Source organism: Salmo salar, chromosome ssa16, assembly GCF_905237065.1.
Source record: "Salmo salar chromosome ssa16, Ssal_v3.1, whole genome shotgun sequence".
Classification (NCBI taxonomy): Eukaryota; Metazoa; Chordata; class Actinopteri; order Salmoniformes; family Salmonidae; genus Salmo; species Salmo salar.
In genome coordinates this window covers 84,122,134-84,143,253 of record NC_059457.1, presented here as the reverse complement: position 1 = coordinate 84,143,253, position 21,120 = coordinate 84,122,134, and the positions used below count along the sequence as shown (strand labels likewise).

Sequence of the window (21,120 nt, the reverse complement as noted above, 5' to 3'; positions counted from 1 at the left end):
ACAGCCGTGTTTATCCCCCAAAGGCAGACACCTCGACCGCCCTGAAAGAACTTCATTGGACTCTATGTAAACTGGAAACCACATATCCTGAGGCTGCATTTATTGTAGCCGGGGATTTTAACAAAGCTAATCTGAAAACAAGGCTCCTTAAATTTTATCAGCGTATCGAATGCACGACCCAGGCTGGCAGCATTCTGGATCATTGCTACTCTAACTTCCGCGACGCATACAAAGCCCTCCCTTGCCCTACTTTCGGCAAATCTGACCACGACACCATTTTGTTGCTCCCAGCCTATAGACAGAAACTAAAACAGGAAACGCCCATGCTCAGGTCTGTTCAACGCTGGTCCGACTAATCGGATTCCACGCTTCAAGATTCCTCCGATCACGTGAACTGGGATATGTTCCGGATAGCCTCAGAAAACAACATTGATGCATACGCTGATTCGGAGAGCGAGTTTATTAGCAAGTGCATCGGTGATGTTATACCCACGGTGACTATTAAAACCTTCCATAACCAGAAACCGTGGATTGATGGCAGCATTCGGGCAAAACTGAAAGCGTGAACCACTGCTTTTAATCATGGCAAGGCGACCGGAAACATGACTGAATACAAACAGTGTAGCTATTCCCTCCGCAAGGCAATCAAACAAGCTAAGCGTCTGTATAGAGACAAAGTAGAGTCGCAATTCAACGGCTCAGACACAAGACGTATGTGGCAGGATCTACAGTCAATCACGGATTCCAAAAAGAAAACCAGCCCCATCGGGGATCACGATTCCTTGCTCCCAAACAGACTAAACAACTTCTTTGCTCGCTTTGAGGACAATACAGTGCCACTGACACGGCCCGCTACCAAAACCTGCGGGCTCTCCTTCACTGCAGCCAACGTGAGTAAAACATTTAAATGTGTTAACCCTCGCAAGGTGGCAGGCCCAGACAGCATCCCCGGCCGAGTCCTCAGAGCATGCGCAGACCAGCTGGCTGGTGTGTTTACGGTCATATTCAATCAATCCCTATCCCAGTCTGCTGTTCCCACATGCTTCAAGAGGGCCACCATTGTTCCTGTACCCAAGAAAGCTAAGGTAACTGAGCTAAACGACTATCGCCCCGTAGCACTCACTTCCGTCATCATGAAGTGCTTTGAGAGACTAGTCAAGGATCATATCACCTCCACCTTACCTGACACCCTAGACCCACTCCAATTTGCTTACCGCCCCAATAGGTCCACACACGACGCAATCGCAATCACACTGCACACTGCCCTAACCCATCTGGACAAGAGGAATACCTATGTAAGAATGCTGTTCATCGATTACAGCTCAGCATTTAACACCATACTACCCTCCAAACTCGTCATTAAGCTCAAGACGCCCGCCCTGTGCAACTGGGTCCTGGACTTTCTGACGGGCCGCCCCCAGGTGGTGAGGATAGGAAACAACATCTCCACCCTGCTGATCCTCAACACTGGGGTGCATTCTCAGCCCTCTCCTGTCCTCCCTGTTCACCCATGACTGCGTGGCCATGCACGCCTCCAACTCAACCATCAAGTTTGCAGACGAGCCTCCCGGGTGGCGCAGTGGTCTAAGGCACTGCATCACAGTGCTAGCTGTGCTACCAGAGATTCTGGGTTCGAGCTCAGGCTCTGTCGCAGCCGGCCGCGACCGGGAGGTCCATGGGGCGATGCACAATTGGTTCAGCGTCATCCGGGTTAGGGAGGGATTGGCCGGCAGGGATATCCTTGTCTCATTGCGCATTAGCGACTCCTGTGGTGAGCCGGGCGCAGTGCACGCTGACCAGGTCGCCAGGTTTACGGTGTTTCCTCCGACACATTAGTGCGGCTGGCTTCCGGGTTGAATGTGCGTTGTGTCAAAAAGCAGTGTGGCTAGGTTGTGTTGTGTTTCGGAGGACGCACGGCTCTCGACCTTCGCCTCTCCTGAGTCCGTATGGGAGTTGCAGCGATGAGACAAGACTGTAACGACTACCAATTGGATTCAACGATATTGGGGAGAAAAAGGGGTAAATAAAAAAATGTTTAAAAAAAAATGTTTGCAGACAACACTACAGTGGTAGGCTTGATTACCAACAACGACAAGATGGCCTACAGGGAGGAGGTGAGGGCCCTCGGAGTGTGGTGTCAGGAAAATAACCTCACACTCAACGTCAACGAAACAAAGGAGATGATCGTGAAACAGCAGAGAGAGCACCCCCCTATCCACATCGACGGGACCGCAGTGGAGAAGATGGAAAGTTCCTCGGTGTACACATCACGGACAAACTGAAATGGTCCACCCACACAGACAGCGTGGTGAAGAAGGCGCAACAGCACCTCTTCAACCTCAGGAGGCTGAAGAAATTTGGCTTGTCACTGAAAACACTCACAAACGTTTACGTCGGGCTGTATCACTGCCTGGTACGGCAGCTGCTCCGCCCATAACCGGAAGGCTCTCCAGAGGGTAGTGAGGTCTGCACAACGCATCACCGGGGGAAACTACCTGCCCTCCAGGACACCTACACCACCCGATGTCACAGGAAGGCCAAAAAGATCATCAAGGACAACAATCACCCGAGCCACTGCCTGTTTACCCCGCTATCATCCAGAAGGCGAGGTCAGTACAGGTGCATCAAAACTGGGACCGAGAGACTGAAAAACAGCTTCTATCTCAAGGCCATCAGACTGTTAAAACAGCCATCACTAACATTGAGTGGCTGCTGCCATCATACTGAATCAAATCTCTAGCCACTTTAATAATTCAAAATTGGATGTAATAAATGTATAACTAGTCACTTTAAACAATGCCACTTTATATAATGTTTACATACCCTACATTACTCATCTGTATATACTGTACTCTATACCATCTACTGCATCTTGCCTATGCTACTCGGCCATCGCTCATCCATATACTTATATGTACTTATTCTTATTCATTCCTTTACAATTGTGTGTATAAGGTAGTTGTTGTGCAATTGGTAGATTACTTGTTAGATATTACTGCACGGTCGGAACTAGAAGCACAAGCATTTCGCTACACTCACATTAACATCTGCTAACCATGTGTATGTGACCAATAACATTTGATTTGATACAGACACACTTTGAACTTGAAACGTAATTAAGCATACATTAGGCATATTTCTATTCCCTGTGAGTAGAGAACCCATGTGAGTACTGTTAACACTTTCTATCATTTACCCCTCTGTGTTCATATTACTGCTCTCTGATAAGCCCATTCACTCATACGCACGCACGCACGCACGCACGCACGCACGCACGCACGCACGCACACACACACACACACACACACACACACACACACACACACACACACACACACACACACACACACAAAGAGCAGCTGAACCAGCCTGAGCACACTGTCTCCAGCTCCCTCTCTCCCTCTCTGACATCCACTCTACATATGGAGATGTGGTCTGCTTCCTCCTCTCTAAAATACCCTCCTCTCCTCTAAAATATCCTTCTCTCCTCTAAAACATCCTTCTCTCCTCCCCTGTCCTCTCCTGTTCTCCTCTAAAATATCCTCCTCTCCTCCTCTCCACTAAAACAACCTCCTCTCCTCTAAAACAACCTCCTCTCCTCTATAACAACCTCCTCTCCTCTAAAACAACCTCCTCTCCTCTAAAACAACCTCCTCTCCTCTAAAACAACCTCCTCTCCTCTAAAACAACCTCCTCTCCTCTAAAACAACCTCCTCTCCTCTATAACATCCTCCTCTCCTCTAAAACAACCTCCTCTCCTCTAAAACATCCTCCTCTCCTCTAAAACAACCTCCTCTCCTCTAAAACATCCTCCTCTCCTCTAAAACAACCTCCTCTCCTCTAAAACAACCTCCTCTCCTCTAAAACATCCTCCTCTCCTCTAAAACATCCTCCTCTCCTCTAAAACAACCTCCTCTCCTCTAAAACATCCTCCTCTCCTCTAAAACATCCTCCTCTCCTCTAAAACAACCTCCTCTCCTCTAAAACAACCTCCTCTCCTCTAAAACATCCTCCTCTCCTCTAAAACAACCTCCTCTCCTCTAAAACATCCTCCTCTCCTCTAAAACAACCTCCTCTCCTCTAAAACATCCTCTCTCCTCTAAAACATCCTCCTCTCCTCTAAAACAACCTCCTCTCCTCTAAAACATCCTCCTCTCCTCTAAAACAACCTCCTCTCCTCTAAAACATCCTCCTCTCCTCTAAAACAACCTCCTCTCCTCTAAAACATCCTCCTCTCCTCTAAAACAACCTCCTCTCCTCTAAAACATCCTCCTCTCCTCTAAAACATCCTCCTCTCCTCTAAAACATCCTCCTCTCCTCTAAAACATCCTCCTCTCCTCTAAAACAACCTCCTCTCCTCTAAAACATCCTCCTCTCCTCTAAAACATCCTCCTCTCCTCTAAAACAACCTCCTCTCCTCTAAAACATCCTCCTCTCCTCTAAAACATCCTCCTCTCCTCTAAAACAACCTCCTCCCCTTTCCTCTAAAACATCCTCCTCTCCTCTAAAACAACCTCCTCTCCTCTAAAACATCCTCCTCTCTCTCTAAAACAACCTCCTCTTCTCTAAAACAACCTCCTCTCCTCTAAAACAACCTCCTCTCCTCTAAAACATCCTCCTCTCCTCTAAAACAACCTCCTCTCCTCTAAAACAACCTCCTCTCCTCTAAAACAACCTCCTCCCCTCCTCTCCTCTAAAATAACCTCCTCTCCAATAAAACAACCTCTCCTCTAAAACAACCTCCTCTCCTCTAAAACATCCTCCTCTCCTCTAAAACAACCTCCTCTCCTCTAAAACAACCTCCTCTCCTCTAAAACAACCTCCTCTCCTCTAAAACAACCTCCTCTCCTCTAAAACATCCTCCTCTCCTCTAAAACAACCTCCTCTCCTCTAAAACAACCTCCTCTCCTCTAAAACAACCTCCTCTCCTCTAAAACATCCTCCTCTCCTCTAAAACAACCTCCTCTCCTCTAAAACAACCTCCTCTCCTCTAAAACAACCTCCTCTCCTCTAAAACAACCTCCTCTCCTCTAAAACAACCTCCTCTCCTCTAAAACAACCTCCTCTCCTCTAAAACAACCTCCTCTCCTCTAAAACAACCTCCTCTCCTCTAAAACAACCTCCTCTCCTCTAAAACAACCTCCTCTCCTCTAAAACATCCTCCTCTCCTCTAAAACAACCTCCTCTCCTCTAAAACATCCTCCTCTCCTCTAAAACAACCTCCTCTCCTCTAAAACAACCTCCTCTCCTCTAAAACATCCTCCTCTCCTCTAAAACAACCTCCTCTCCTCTAAAACAACCTCCTCTCCTCGAAAACAACCTCCTCTTCTCTAAAACAACCTCCTCTCCTCTAAAATATCCTCCTCTCCTCTCCTGTCCTCTCCTGTTCTCCTCTAAAATATCCTCCTCTCCTCCTCTCTTCTCCTGTCCTCTCCTGTTCTCCTCTAAAATATCCTTCTCTCCTCTAAAATAACCTCCTCTCCAAAATGTATCCTCTCCTCTCTCTCTGTCGCACGTGCCACAGCACTTACCTCCCCCAAACCCTAACCCTCACCTATTAACCCCAACCCTCACCTATTAACCCCGTAACCCTCACCTAATAACCCCTAACCCTCACCTAATAACCTCTAACCCTCACCTATTAACCTCTAACCCTCACCTAATAACCCCTAACCCTCACCTATTAACCCCAACCCTCACCTATTAACCCCTAACCCTCACCTAATAACCCCTAACCCTCACCTAATAACCTCTAACCCTCACCTATTAACCTCTAACCCTCACCTAATAACCCCTAACCCTCACCTAATAACCTCTAACCCTCACCTATTAACCTCTAACCCTCACCTAATAACCCCTAACCCTCACCTATTAACCCTTAACCCTCACCTATTAACCTCTAACCCTCACCTATTAACCCCTAACCCTCACCTATTAACCCCTAACCCTCATCTATTAACCTCTAACCCTCACCTCTAACCCCTAACCCTCACCTATTAACCGCTAACCCTCACCTATTAACCTCTAACCCTCACCTATTAACCCCTAACCTTCACCTATTAACCTCTAACCCTCACCTATTAACCTCTAACCCTCACCTATGAACCTCTAACCCTCACCTATTAACCCCTAACCCTCACCTATTAACCCCTAACCCTCACCTCTAACCCCTAACCCTCACCTATTAACCCCTAACCCTCACCTCTAACCCCTAACCCTCACCTATTAACCCCTAACAATCAGAAGTTGACCGGGTGTGGTGTGCTTTTTCTCTTCTCTCATGACCCCTTTCTGTGTTTCTGTGTGTAAGTGCACGCCTGCATTGTGTTTGTGTCCTGTTCCATATTCTCACCCAGCACCAGCTGTCTCTCTCGGGCCTGGAGCTCATCCAGGACTTGCTGGTGATGCTGTGTGAAGTCAGTGATGTCTGCATCGAAGAAGACAGGAGCATTCTCCTTCTCCCTCAGTGCCTTCAGCTTCTCCTTCAGCAGGTTGACCTGGGGCTCCAGAGAGGAGAAACGAGCTATCTCCTCCTGGGGGGGGAGGAGAGAGAGGGGAGGAGAGGAGAGGGGGAGGGAGGAGAGGGGAAGAGGGGAAGAGGGAGAGGAGGAAGGGGGTTGGGAGAAGAGGTGGGAGAGGGGGGAGGAAGTGGAGGGGGAGGAGACGATGAGGAGGGAAGAAGGGGTGAGGGGGAGTGAAAGGGAGAAAAAAGAGAGAGTGAGACAGAGACAGATCAGCAGAAAGCAAGAGAAAAAAGACAGGAAGAGAGAAGAGAGGAAGACAGGAAGAGATGAAGACAGTAAGACAGGAAGACAGTAAAACAGGAAGAGAGAAAGACAGGAAGAGATGAAGACAGGAAGACAGGATGATATGAAGGCAGGAAGAGAAAAGAGACCAGAAACGTTTGATCCAAGTTAAACAATTTAAAGGCAATGCTACCAAATACTAATTGTGTGTATGTAAACTTCTGACCCACTGGGAATGTGATGAAAGAAATAAAAGCAGAAATAAATCATTCTCTCTACTATTATTCTTACATTTCACATTCTTAAAATAAAGTGGTGATCCTAACTGACCTAAAACAGGGAATTGTTACTAGAATGAAATGTCAGGAATTGTGAAAACTGAGTTTAAATGTATTTGGCTAAGGTGTATGTGAACTTCCAACTTCAACTGTATATATAAATAATCAGATTAGGTTTTAGTATCCAAGTCTAATATACCAGAGGGGTCTTAGTATCCAAGTCTAATCTACCAGAGGGGTCTTAGTATCCAAGTCTAATCTACCAGAGGGTTCTTAGTATCCAAGTCTAATCTACCAGAGGGGTCTTAGTATCCAAGTCTAATCTACCAGAGGGGGCCTTAGTATCCAAGTCTAATCTAGCAGAGGGGGTCTTAGTATCCAAGTCTAATCTACCAGAGGGGGTCTTAGTATCCAAGTCTAATCTACCAGAGGGGTCTTAGTATCCAAGTCTAATCTACCAGAGGGGGTCTTAGTATCCAAGTCTAATCTACCAGAGGGGGTCTTAGTATCCAAGTCTAATCTACCAGAGGGGGTCTTAGTATCCAAGTCTAATCTACCAGAGGGGGTCTTAGTATCCAAGTCTAATCTACCAGAGGGGGTCTTAGTATCCAAGTCTAATCTACCAGAGGGGGTCTTAGTATCCAAGTCTAATCTACCAGAGGGGGTCTTAGTATCCAAGTCTAATCTACCAGAGGGGGTCTTAGTATCCAAGTCTAATCTACCAGAGGGGGTCTTAGTATCCAAGTCTAATCTACCAGAGGGGGCCTTAGTATCCAAGTCTAATCTACCAGAGGGGGTCTTAGTATCCAAGTCTAATCTACCAGAGGGGTTTTAGTATCCAAGTCTAATCTACCAGAGGGGGTCTTAGTATCCAAGTCTAATCTACCAGAGGGGGTCTTAGTATCCAAGTCTAATCTACCAGAGGGGGCCTTAGTATCCAAGTCTAATCTACCAGAGGGGGCCTTAGTATCCAAGTCTAATCTACCAGAGGGGTTTTAGTATCCAAGTCTAATCTACCAGAGGGGGTCTTAGTATCCAAGTCTAATCTACCAGAGGGGGTCTTAGTATCCAAGTCTAATCTACCAGAGGGGGTCTTAGTATCCAAGTCTAATCTACCAGAGGGGGTCTTAGTATCCAAGTCTAATCTACCAGAGGGGGTCTTAGTATCCAAGTCTAATCTACCAGAGGGGGTCTTAGTATCCAAGTCTAATCTACCAGAGGGGGTCTTAGTATCCAAGTCTAATCTACCAGAGGGGGTCTTAGTATCCAAGTCTAATCTACCAGAGGGGGTCTTAGTATCCAAGTCTAATCTACCAGAGGGGGTCTTAGTATCCAAGTCTAATCTACCAGAGGGGTCTTAGTATCCAAGTCTAATCTACCAGAGGGGTCTTAGTATCCAAGTCTAATCTACCAGAGGGGGTCTTAGTATCCAAGTCTAATCTACCAGAGGGGGTCTTAGTATCCAAGTCTAATCTACCAGAGGGGGTCTTAGTATCCAAGTCTAATCTACCAGAGGGGGTCTTAGTATCCAAGTCTAATCTACCAGAGGGGGTCTTAGTATCCAAGTCTAATCTACCAGAGGGGGTCTTAGTATCCAAGTCTAATCTACCAGTCTACACAACACATTACCATCTCATTACAGCTTTGTGCTGTTTTGCTGTTGTTTTGAGCCATTCATTACAAAATAGTACAATTTAGATTTTATTACAATTAAATATTTATGGCAAACCTTCCCAGTTGCAATGCGTTTTCTCTGTGGTGAATGCAGAACAGAGAATATTGTTGTATGAATACTGAATGACACTGTATGAAGTGTTTCCCCTACGATTTGTTTCAGCAGCGGTGGAAGAGTTAGTGTGTGTGGTGGCGGGGGTCTTCCTATGGAGGGGAGGGGTGGGGTCTTCCTATGGAGGGGAGGGGTGGGGTCTTCCTGGGGTCTTCCTATGGAGGGGAGGGTGGGGTCTTCCTGGGGTCTTCCTATGGAGGGGAGGGGTGGGGTCTTCCTATGGAGGGGAGGGGTGGGGTCTTCCTGGGGTCTTCCTATGGAGGGGAGGGTGTTTCTGGGGTCTTCCTATGGAGGGGAGGGATGGGGTCTTCCTGGGGTCTTCCTATGGAGGGGAGGGGTGGGGTCTTCCTATGGAGGGGAGGGTGGGGTCTTCCTGGCTATGGAGGGGAGGGGTGGGGTCTTCCTATGGAGGGGAGGGATGGGGTCTTCCTGGGGTCTTCCTATGCAGGGGAGGGATGGGGTCTTCCTGGGGTCTTCCTATGGAGGGGAGGGATGGGGTCTTCCTGTGGAGGGAGTGCTCTTCCTGGGACATACATCTATACGTCTACATTAGTGGCCGCTGCTAAATGCATCTAGGGAAAACACTGGTGTGTGATGCAAAGCTAGCAGAGCTGCCTGCGTCCCAAATGGAACCCCATTCCCTATGTAGTGCACTACTTCTGACCAGAGCTCTATGGGGGAATCGGGTGCCATTGGTCTCTTGACCAACTATGAGCAGTGACTCACCTAACTAAACAGCTATACACCAGGAGACATGACAGGACCAACTATGAGCAGTGACTCACCTAACTAAACAGCTATACAACAGGAGACAGGACAGGACCAACTATGAGCAGTGACTCACCTAACTAAACAGCTATATATCAGGAGACAGGACAGGACCAACTATGAGCAGTGACTCACCTAACTAAACAGCTATACAACAGGAGACAGGACAGGACCAACTATGAGCAGTGACTCACCTAACTAAACAGCTATACAACAGGAGACAGGACAGGACCAACTATGAGCAGTGACTCACCTAACTAAACAGCTATACAACAGGAGACAGGACCAACTATGAGCAGTGACTCACCTAACTAAACAGCTATACAACAGGAGACAGGACAGGACCAACTATGAGCAGTGACTCACCTAACTAAACAGCTATATATCAGGAGACAGGACCAACTATGAGCAGTGACTCACCTAACTAAACAGCTATACAACAGGAGACAGGACCAACTATGAGCAGTGACTCACCTAACTAAACAGCTATACAACAGGAGACAGGACAGGACCAACTATGAGCAGTGACTCACCTAACTAAACAGCTATATATCAGGAGACAGGACAGGCCAACTATGAGCAGTGACTCACCTAACTAAACAGCTATACAACAGGAGACAGGACAGGACCAACTATGAGCAGTGACTCACCTAACTAAACAGCTATACAACAGGAGACAGGACAGGACCAACTATGAGCAGTGACTCACCTAACTAAACAGCTATATATCAGGAGACAGGACCAACTATGAGCAGTGACTCACCTAACTAAACAGCTATACAACAGGAGACAGGACAGGACCAACTATGAGCAGTGACTCACCTAACTAAACAGCTATACAACAGGAGACAGGACAGGACCAACTATGAGCAGTGACTCACCTAACTAAACAGCTATACAACAGGAGACAGGACCAACTATGAGCAGTGACTCACCTAACTAAACAGCTATACAACAGGAGACAGGACAGGACCAACTATGAGCAGTGACTCACCTAACTAAACAGCTATATATCAGGAGACAGGACCACCTAACACACTACACAAGAGGTGGTCATCTCTCCACTGGGAAAGCTACTAGGAATGCAGGTTTTTGTGTGTGTGTGTACACAGATGAATCAGGTGGGCTATATTTGAGTTGAAAATAAACCCTGCACTTGACAGACATACAGACGTATAGACAGACTTACATGGTTAACTGTAGACATGTACTGTATGCAGACATGATGGAAAGAGACCAGTTCAGACATGCAGACACAGAAAATACACACACACACTGCTCTCTCTCTCTCTCTCTCTCTCTCACACACACACACACACACACACACACACACACACACACACACACACACACACACACACACACACTGCACTCTCTCTCACACACACACACACACACACACACACACACACACACACACACACACACTGCCCTCTCTCTCTCACACACACACACACACACACACACACACACACACACACACACACACACACACACACACACACACACACACACACACACACACACACACACACACACACACAGGCCCCTCTCCATCGTCTCTCTCACACACACACTGGCCCCTCTCACACTCGCTCGCTCTCTCTCTCACACACACACTCTCCCTCTCTCTCTCTCTCTCTCTCTCTCTCTCTCTCTCTCTCTCTCTCTCTCTCTCTCTCTCTCTCTCTCTCTCTCTCTCTCTCTCTCTCTCTCTCTCTCTCTCTCTCTCTCTCTCTCTCTCTCTCTCTCTCTCAATTCAATTCAAGGGCTTTATTGGCATGGGAAACATATGTTAACATTGCCAAAGCAAGTGAGGTAGATGATATACAAAAGTGAAATAAACAATAAAAATAAACAGTAAACATTACACTCACATAGAAGTTCCAAAAGAATAGACATTACAAATGTCATATTATGTCTATATACAGTGTTGTAATGATGTGCAAATGGTTAAAGTACAAAAGGGAAAATAAATAAACATAAATATGGGTTGTATTTACAATGGTGTTTGTTCTTCACTGGTTGACCTTTTCTTGTGGCAACAGGTCACACATCTTGCTGCTGTGATGTCACACTGTGGTATTTCACCCAGTAGATATGGGAGTTTATCAAAATCAAGTTTGTTTTCTAATTCTTTGTGGATTTGTGTAATCTGAGGGAAATATGGGTCTCTAATATGGTCATACATTGGGCAGGAGGTTAGGAAGTGCAGCTCAGTTTCCACCTCATTTTGTGGGCAGTGTGCACATAGCCTGTCTTCTCTTGAGAGCCAGGTCTGCTACTGCGGCCTTTCTCTTTTGTAATATTTTTTAATTTAACTTTTTTCTCCCCAATTTCGTTGAATCCAATTGGTAGTTACAGTCTTGTCTCATCCCTGCAACTCCCGTACGGACTCGGGAGAGGCGAAGGTTGAGAGCCGTGCGTCCTCTGAAACACAACCCAACCAAGCTGCACTACTTCTTGACACAACGCATTCAACCCGGAAGCCAGCCGCACCAATGTGTCGGAGGAAACACCGTAAACCTGGCGATCTGGTCAGCGTGCACTGCACCCGGGCCGCCACAGGAGTCGCTAGTGCGCAATGAGACAAGGATATCCTTGCCGGCCAAACCCTCCCTAACCCGGATGACGCTGGGCCAATTGTGCGTCGCCCCATGGACCTCCCGGTTGCGGCCGGCTGCGACTGAGCCTGGGCTCAAACCCAGAATCTCTGCTGGCACAGCTAGCACTGCGATGTATTGCCTTAGACCACTGCGCCACCCGGGAGGCCCCACGGTGGCCTTTCTCAATAGCAAGGCTATGCTCACTGAGTCTGTACATAGTCAAAGCTTTCCTTAAGTTTGGGTCAGTCACAGTGGTCAGGTATTCTGCCACTGTGTACTCTCTGTTTAGGGCCAAATAGCATTCTAGTTTGCTCAGTTTTTTTGATAATTCTTTCCAATGTGTCAAGTAATTATCTTTTTGGTTTTCTCATGACACGGTTGGTAGCGGAGTCTTCTCCAGGTTCATCTCTCTGTAGGTGATGGCTTTGTTATGGAAGGTTTGGGAATCGCTTCCTTTTAGCGAGTTGTAGAATTTAATGTCTCTTTTCTGGATTTTGATAATTAGCGGGTATCGGCCTAATTCTGCCCTCCCTCCCTCCCTCCCTCCACAGACACTACACTTCCCCCCCCACTCCTCACCCTGCAGCGCTCCAGTTGATGCTTCAGAGGTTCAGGCTCTGAGGACGGTGGCTGCTGGACCTTCAGCCAGTTCTCAGAGTTGACCACAGCTTGCTCCAGTTGCTGCCAGAGGTTATAGAAGGCCAGGATCTTGCTCTGGTAGGCCAGCCACTCCAGCCTCTCAGCCAGCAGGGCACAGAACCCATCCCAGCGAGTGTTGAGCTCCTCTGCTGCTTTCTGGATGTCATCAGCCCTCCTACTACCACCCTCTGGAGGGACAGACACAACAGGACAGATGTTACAGTCAATGAATCATCTATCCACCTGTCCGTCAGTCTGTCTGTCCGTCCGTCTATCTATCTGCAGTGCCTTCAGAAAGTATTCATACCCCTTGACTTATTCGACATTTTGTTGTGTTACAGCCTGAATTCAAAATGGATTAAATAGATTTTTTTCCCTCACCCGTCAACACAATACCCCATAATGACATCACAATACCCCATAATGACATCACAATACCCCATAATGACATCACAATACCCCATAATGACAAAGTGAAAACATGTTTTTAGAAATGTCTGCAAATTTCTTAAACATGTAATACAAAAATATCTCATTATCTCACCACTTCTTACAAAACGGACCACTTCTTATCGTCCCAGAATAGGTTCCTTGTTAATCCTTAGGCCCCGCGTGATGCGCTTATTGCGCCAATACTGGGATAACACTGTACCATGTAGGAGAGACCTTGTTTCTGTCTTATGGAGCTGCTCCAACCGTCCAGAATACAATTCCACTGAATCTCCCTGGGTTTCCAATGGGAACAGTATCTTGCTGGAATCAGACCCTAACTCGGGCTTCAGTAAGTCTGTCAACATCTTCATACATCATTGTTAGAGGAGCTACGTTCACAAACAGTTGATGAAAAGATAAACAACGTGCTCGACTCCATCTTATATAAACTTAAATCAGGTGTTGAATCCTCGTATATAATCCAATGAACAGAAATAGTACAGCACTCCGGTAACTAAACTTACATTGACATATTTTTTTACCTCACAAACATTTCGGGTACGAAATGTCACAACATCAAGTTATCGTATCCCTATTCTAAGTTTGTCACAGTGTTTATGAGATATATTTGATGGCATGGAGGATGCCGTCCATTACATTTCTGTTTGTGTCCAATAAAGAACATGTTTCCTTTTTGGATGTTTTGGTTAGGCAAGATGGTAATGGCCTACTGAGAAACAGATAGAAACAGCAGTCATCTCAGCAGTTATCACATTCATTAAAAACAGCTGACTATACAGCCAACTCCTTCTCATTAGGCGCATGTGTGACTCTGATTCATCATTGGATGTACATGCCAAAGATTTATGTGAACGATTCAAAACAAGAGGTTATAAAGAAGAATTATTGAGTAAGACAAAGTGCGTGGAAATGCATTCTGCAACGTCAAAAGAAATCCCTCTCCTCCCTCTGCAACTTTGGTGTCCACCTACCGTCCCACTTCAAGGTCGATCCAGGTAGTGGTTAATAGACATTGGCACATATTACACACTGACCCCAGCTTTGGTAAAGCCTTTGAATCCCCCCGAGGTTTTGCTGTAAGAGACCCTCAAATTTCCAGGATTGTTTAGTAAGGTCAGACTTTGTCTAGGAAACAATATTTTATGTCTATCAGTTTCCTGACGGCAGTTTCCTTGTCACAACTGTCCACTGTTACGCTATGCCCAGAGGAAGGTTCCAGGTAGAATAACACATAACATGATATATGTTGTATATCTCCTTAAGTGTTCCGGTCACTTGTGTTATGTGGGTAAGACCAAACGTGAACTTACGACAAGGATATGTGAGCATAAGTGCTCTATTAAAAAAAAATCACCTGTTGCCAGGCATTTCAACAGCCATAATTATGAACTAAGTACCGTCTATTATATGGGCATTGAATTGTTCGATGGGAGGAGATGGGGATCAATGATTTCTCCAAAGAGAGACATACTGGTAACGCATGGCCACTCTTGTTCCAGCAGGCCTTAATGAGGAATGTTATTTTTCTCATTTTTTGTAGTAGGTTTTTTGTAGTAGGTTATAAATAGTCCATACATTTAGGTAATGACATCATAATGTAATTGTATTGTGTGTCTTTCTTTATTTGATTATCATGTTTCCCCCACAGCTTCCTCTGCTGGGATCTCTTGATTGGGCCAATACTGACTGTGAATTTAGAATTATGCCCACCTATGTGATCTTGTTGTTGTGGCATTGATTGCTATTGCTTTGCACACTGAAGAAGGGCTCGTACCCCAAACGTTCGTGCTGCAATAAAAATATGTCAATTCAAGTTTATTTACCGGAGTGCTGTCCTATTTCTGTTCTTTGGAAAGAAGACTGAACCAGGTTTTCCTCTAGGATTTTGCCTGTGCTTCGCTCCATTCAGTTTTTTTTATCCTAAAAAACTCCCTGGTCCTTGCCGATGACAAGCATACCCATAACATGATGCAGCCACCACCATGCTTGAAAATATGAAGAGAGGTACTCAGGGATGTGTTTTTTTTGTTGTTGCGGTTTTACTTTAGTGGTTTATTGCAAACAGGAGGCATATTTTTGAATATTTTTATTCTGTACAGGCTTCCTTCTCTGTCATTTAGGTTAGTATTGTGGAGTAACTACAATGTTGTTGATCCATCCTCAGTTTTCTCCTATCACAGCAATTAAACTCTGTAACTGTTTTAAAGTCACCATTGGCCTCATGGTGAAATCCCTGAGCGGTTTCCTTCATCTCCGGCAACTGAGTTAGGATGGATGCCTGTATCTTTGTAGTGACTGGGTGTATCAATACACCATGCAAAGTGTAATCAATAACTTCAACATGCTCAAAGTGATATTCAATGTCTGCTGTTTTATTTTTCATCCACCAATAGGTGCCCTTCTTTGCGAGGCATTGGAAAACCTACCTGGTCTTTGTGGTTGAATTTGTGTTTGAAATTCACTGGTCAACTGAGGGACCTTGTATGTGTGTGGTACAGAGATGAGGAAGTCATTCAAAAATCATGTTAAAAACTATTGTTGCACACAGAGTCCATGCAACTTATTATGTGATTTGTTAAGCAAATGTTTACTCCAGAACTTATTTAGGCTTGCCATAACAAAGGGGTTGAATACACAGCTTTTCATTTGAATTAATTTGTAAACATTTCTAAAAACCTAATTACACTTTGACATTATGGGGTATTGTGTGTAGACCAGTGACACAAAATCTAAATCTAATCACTTTTAAATTCAGGCTGTAACACAACAAAATGTGGAAAAAGTCAAGGGGTGTGAATACTTTCTGAAGGTCTCTCTATCTATCAAGCCCCTGCTTCATAATAACTAGGGCCCTAGGGAGTCAACAATCTGAGCTAAATAAACCTGAACGGTCTGTTCATTCATTGGTAATAACAGTGTAATCAACAGAGAGAAGACTGAAGTACCCAGTACTACAAAGCTTTCACAGACAATCATATGAAATCAATCCTTGTATAAGCGGCCCCTCTTTACAAGACAACAGCCCATATTAAACCACGCTGTTGTCAGGTAAACGCCACCATTACACAGGATTGAATTGAAATATTCTATACAAATCCATACCTTCAGTGTTTCAGTGCAACAACAAGAGAAAGTGAAAACCCTGTCCACAGCAGTGCATTGATGCCTTTGGTGTTCCAGTTGGGTTCAAGTGTTCTTCTATTCAGAACCTCTGACTCGGAGGCAGGGTGAGACAGTAGGCTCGGTCGCTATGCAGTGACTGCGTCCCAAATGGCACCCTATTCCCTATGAAGTGCACTACATTTGACCAGGTCTCCTATGGGCTCTGGTCAAAAGTAGTGCACTACACGTGGAATAGAGTGCCATTTGGGAGGAAGACAATGTTTATCCTTTATGACTTGTTAACAATGATACAAGGACAGAGGAAAGCAGAGGAGGTGACATGAGACGCAGGGATCCTCGCCCATGGAGTCTCATAACAAGGGCAGAGACAACGGTTGCTATGGAAACAACGACGAGGGGACAGACGACAGGTAGAGGAGAGTTGCCATGGGGACAGCCGGCGGTGGGTGGGTGTCTGTGTGGCAGTGTGCGTGTGTGGCGTGGGTGTGTTTCATTTACCGCTCGCCAGCTGATCGAGCAAAGCCTGCGCCGAACGAGTTGCTTCCTGAAGCTTCCGTAACTTCTCTGGCCTCTCCCTCTCTATCGCCTGAGAGAGAGAGAGCGAGAGAGAGAGAGAGAGAGAGAGAGAGAGAGAGAGAGAGAGAGACAGAGAGAGAGAGAGAGAGAGAGGGAGACAGAGAGAGAGAGAGAGAGAGAGAGAGAGAGAGAGAGAGAGAGAGAGAGAGAGAGAGAGAGAGAGAGAGAGAGAGAGAGAGAGAGAGAGAGAGAGAGAGAGAGAGCGAGAGCGAGAGCGAGAGAGAGAGAGAGAGAGAGAGAGAGAGAGAGAGAGAGAGAGAGAGAGAGAGAGAGAGGGAGACATAGAGAAACAGAGGGAAACAAAGAGGGAGGGAAAAAGTGATACATCATGGCCATAGTGACTGGCTGACAGTGTAGGGGTAGTGGCTGAGTAATGAGGTATGGTGCATTTTGGGTAACACTGCATTGTGAGGTGCATTATGGGTAAGGCTGCATGACCTATGACCTCACCAGGACTTTATCGTGGAGCTCCTGTACGCTGCCCTCCTTCCTGGACATGGAGAACTCTGGGCTCTGTAGGATGGCCTTGGAGCGCGTGATGAAACTGTGCAGCTCAGTGAAGTCCATGTCAAACCTGAACACACACAGAACAAAAAGTCAATCCCTGCGCTGGTATAACACTCCCAAGGTGTAGGACAACGTTAGGACAACCTGTTCACCAACTACACCTGCATATATACCTCTTCCTCTATGTCTTCCTCTGTGATCCATTTTTTTATGGCTGTAAGATTCTCCTAGTAAACCTGAAGACACACACTCTTGTCTAATTCACAGTGCTCTACACGACCACACATGACCAGTTATAACAACTGTACCAAACACTGTCTACACATCACATCCCAAACATCTAAGGCATTCATCTGTTCTCGCTAAGTTACACAGCACCAACTGAGAAACTGAACTATTCAATAGTGGTTGACTCAGACTAGAGACATAATCCAAACCTACCTGTTAGTCAGCCTGTCTCAGGCCGGCCAGGGACAAGAGAGAGAGACTAGCTTGAGTACAGAGGGAGAGGGGCACTCTGGTCAAAACTACTGCACTATGTAGTGAATAGTGTTTCATTTGGTACGTCTCCAGAGACTGGCTGACAACTGGAATATTGTCTTTAGGCCCGGAATTCAATCGTTGCAGATAATGAATATTTCCCGCATGGCACACTACACACTAGACTCAGGATAAAATCAGGATGTGCAACGATCGAATTCCTGCTATCACTCAGTCACGATCAAATTCCTGCTATCGCTCAGTCACGATCAAATTCCTGCTATCGCTCAAAGTCACGATCAAATTCCTGCTATCGCTCAAAGTCACGATCAAATTCCTGCTATCGCTCAAAGTCACCAAGACTATAATACGTCTACACCCCCCAGTTTGGCCACACCCCCTGGTGATTCTGCAGAAAAGTGATTGGAGGAGCCTGCCACCTCACCTTTTCCTGAGCTCTGATTCGACAACAATCTGTCTCTTCTTCTGGGGCGGTGGAGAGGGCAGCGCTGCTTTAGTATTCTTCACCACCACCTTCTCACGCGTCGTCACCTTGGATACGCTCGCCGTCACCGAGTGTGTCAGCTTCGTCTGCGCGGTCTGCACCGTGGTTACAGCCAGAGAGATCTAAAACACAGACACACACACACGTGTCAAAGAGCAGGTACACACACACAGTGTCAAGGCACAAACACACACAACATCAGTGTCAGCTCACACACACAGACAGACACGTCAGGACACAAACACACACCAGAGATCCAAGGGATTTGTTTCTATCCTAAAAGTAAGAAAGTGAAGAATTGTTTGTGTTCAGCAATATGCCTGGGAGACCTTCTCTCGTCCGTGTGATCGACAGTGAATGTCAGAGTGACTGTTCCCTAGCAATGTTAGAGTGACTGTTCACTAGCAATGTTAGAGTGACTGTTCCCTAGCAATGTTAGAGTGACTGTTCCCTAGCAATGTTAGAGTGACTGTTCACTAACAATGTTAGAGTGACTGTTCACTAACAATGTTAGAGTGATTGTTCACTAACAATATTAGAGTGACTGTTCACTAACAATGTTAGAGTGACTGTTCCCTAGCAATGTTAGAGTGACTGTTCCCTAGCAATGTTAGAGTGACTGTTCCGTAACAATGTTAGAGTGACTGTTCCCTAGCAATGTTAGAGTGACTGTTCCCTAACAATGTTAGAGTGACTGTTTCCTAACAATGTTAGAGTGACTGTTTCCTAGCAATGTTAGAGTGACTGTTCCCTAACTAGATGAATGTTAGAGTGACTGTTCACTAACAATGTTAGAGTGACTGTTCACTAACAATGTTAGTGACTGTTCCCTAACTAGATTAATGTTAGAGTGACTTTCCCTAGCAATGTTAGAGTGACTGTTACCTAGCAATGTTAGAGTGACTGTTTCCTAGCAATGTTAGAGTGACTGTTCCCTAACTAGATGAATGTTAGAGTGACTGTTTACTAACAATGTTAGAGTGACTGTTCACTAACAATGTTAGAGTGACTGTTCCCTAACTAGATTAATGTTAGAGTGACTTTCCCTAGCAATGTTAGAGTGACTGTTACCTAGCAATGTTAGAGTGACTGTTTCCTAGCAATGTTAGAGTGACTGTTCCCTAACTAGATGAATGTTAGAGTGACTGTTCACTAACAATGTTAGAGTGACTGTTCACTAACAATGTTAGAGTGATTGTTCCCTAGCAATGTTAGAGTGACTGTTCCCTAGCAATGTTAGAGTGACTGTTCACTAACAATGTTAGAGTGATTGTTCACTAACAATATTAGAGTGACTGTTCACTAACAATGTTAGAGTGATTGTTCACTAACAATATTAGAGTGACTGTTCACTAACAATGTTAGAGTGACTGTTCCCTAGCAATGTTAGAGTGACTGTTCCCTAGCAATGTTAGAGTGACTGTTCCCTAACAATGTTAGAGTGACTGTTCCCTAGCAATGTTAGAGTGACTGTTCCCTAACAATGTTAGAGTGACTGTTCCCTAGCAATGTTAGAGTGACTGTTCCCTAGCAATGTTAGAGTGACTGTTCCCTAACAATGTTAGAGTGACTGTTCCCTAGCAATGTTAGAGTGACTGTTCCCTAACAATGTTAGAGTGACTGTTTCCTAACAATGTTAGAGTGACTGTTTCCTAGCAATGTTAGAGTGACTGTTCCCTAACTAGATGAATGTTAGAGTGACTGTTCACTAACAATGTTAGAGTGACTGTTCCCTAACAATGTTAGAGTGACTGTTCCCTAGCAATGTAGAGTGACTGTTCCCTAGCAATGTTAGAGTGACTGTTCCCTAACAATGTTAGAGTGACTGTTCCCTAACAATGTTAGAGTGACTGTTCACTAACAATGTTAGAGTGATTGTTCCCTAGCAATGTTAGGTGACTGTTCACTAGCAATGTTAGAGTGACTGTTCCCTAGCAATGTTAGAGTGACTGTTCCCTAGCAATGTTAGGGTGACTGTTCACTAACAATGTTAGAGTGACTGTTCCCTAACAATGTTAGAGTGACTGTTCACTAACAATGTTAGAGTGACTGTTCCCTAGCAATGTTAGAGTGACTGTTCACTAACAATGTTAGAGTGACTGTTCAATAACAATGTTAGAGTGACTGTTACCTAACAATGTTAGAGTGACTGTTGACTAACTAGATGAATGTTAGAGTGACTGTTCACTAACAATGTTAGAGTGACTGTTCCCTAGCAATGTTAGAGTGACTGTTCACTAACAATGTTAGAGTGACTGTTCCCTAGCAATGTTAGTGACTGTTCACTAACAATGTTAGAGTGACTGTTCACTAACAATGTAGAGTGACTGTTCACTAACAATGTTAGAGTGACTGTTCACTAACAATGTTAGAGTGACTGTTCCCTAACTAGATGAATGTTAGAGTGACTGTTCCTCAACAATGCTAGTGACTGTTCCCTGCCTGTTCCGTAACTCTATGAAAAACATATACGTTTTCACGTAAAATAGTCACAGGTTTATGGGGTAAACAAACTATTTCAATAAACTTGATGTTGTTCTTTTCTGAGCTAAAAGCCTAAAGTGATGTAATCAGTGGTTGACTTGGGAAGGAGTTGGTCAGAGCTGACTACCGGCACCTAAAATGTTCTACTGCTCCTCTTATAGAATATTAG

At 45.3% G+C, this 21,120-nt stretch overlaps 1 protein-coding gene across 8 annotated transcripts in view; it reads right to left on the bottom strand.

The window, feature by feature from the left end:
• Positions 1 to 21,120, bottom strand: part of dmd (dystrophin) — a 390,547-nt gene that overhangs the window by 189,142 nt on the left and 180,285 nt on the right. For all 8 annotated transcript variants that reach the window (XM_045698261.1, XM_045698256.1, XM_045698253.1 and 5 more), the window contains 5 exons: positions 18,408 to 18,589; positions 17,426 to 17,549; positions 16,898 to 16,985; positions 12,764 to 13,011; positions 6,353 to 6,533 (listed from right to left, as the gene is read on the bottom strand). In XM_045698261.1, the coding sequence (XP_045554217.1) occupies positions 6,353 to 6,533; positions 12,764 to 13,011; positions 16,898 to 16,985; positions 17,426 to 17,549; positions 18,408 to 18,589 (823 nt within the window). The remainder of the gene's footprint in view (positions 1 to 6,352; positions 6,534 to 12,763; positions 13,012 to 16,897; positions 16,986 to 17,425; positions 17,550 to 18,407; positions 18,590 to 21,120) is intronic.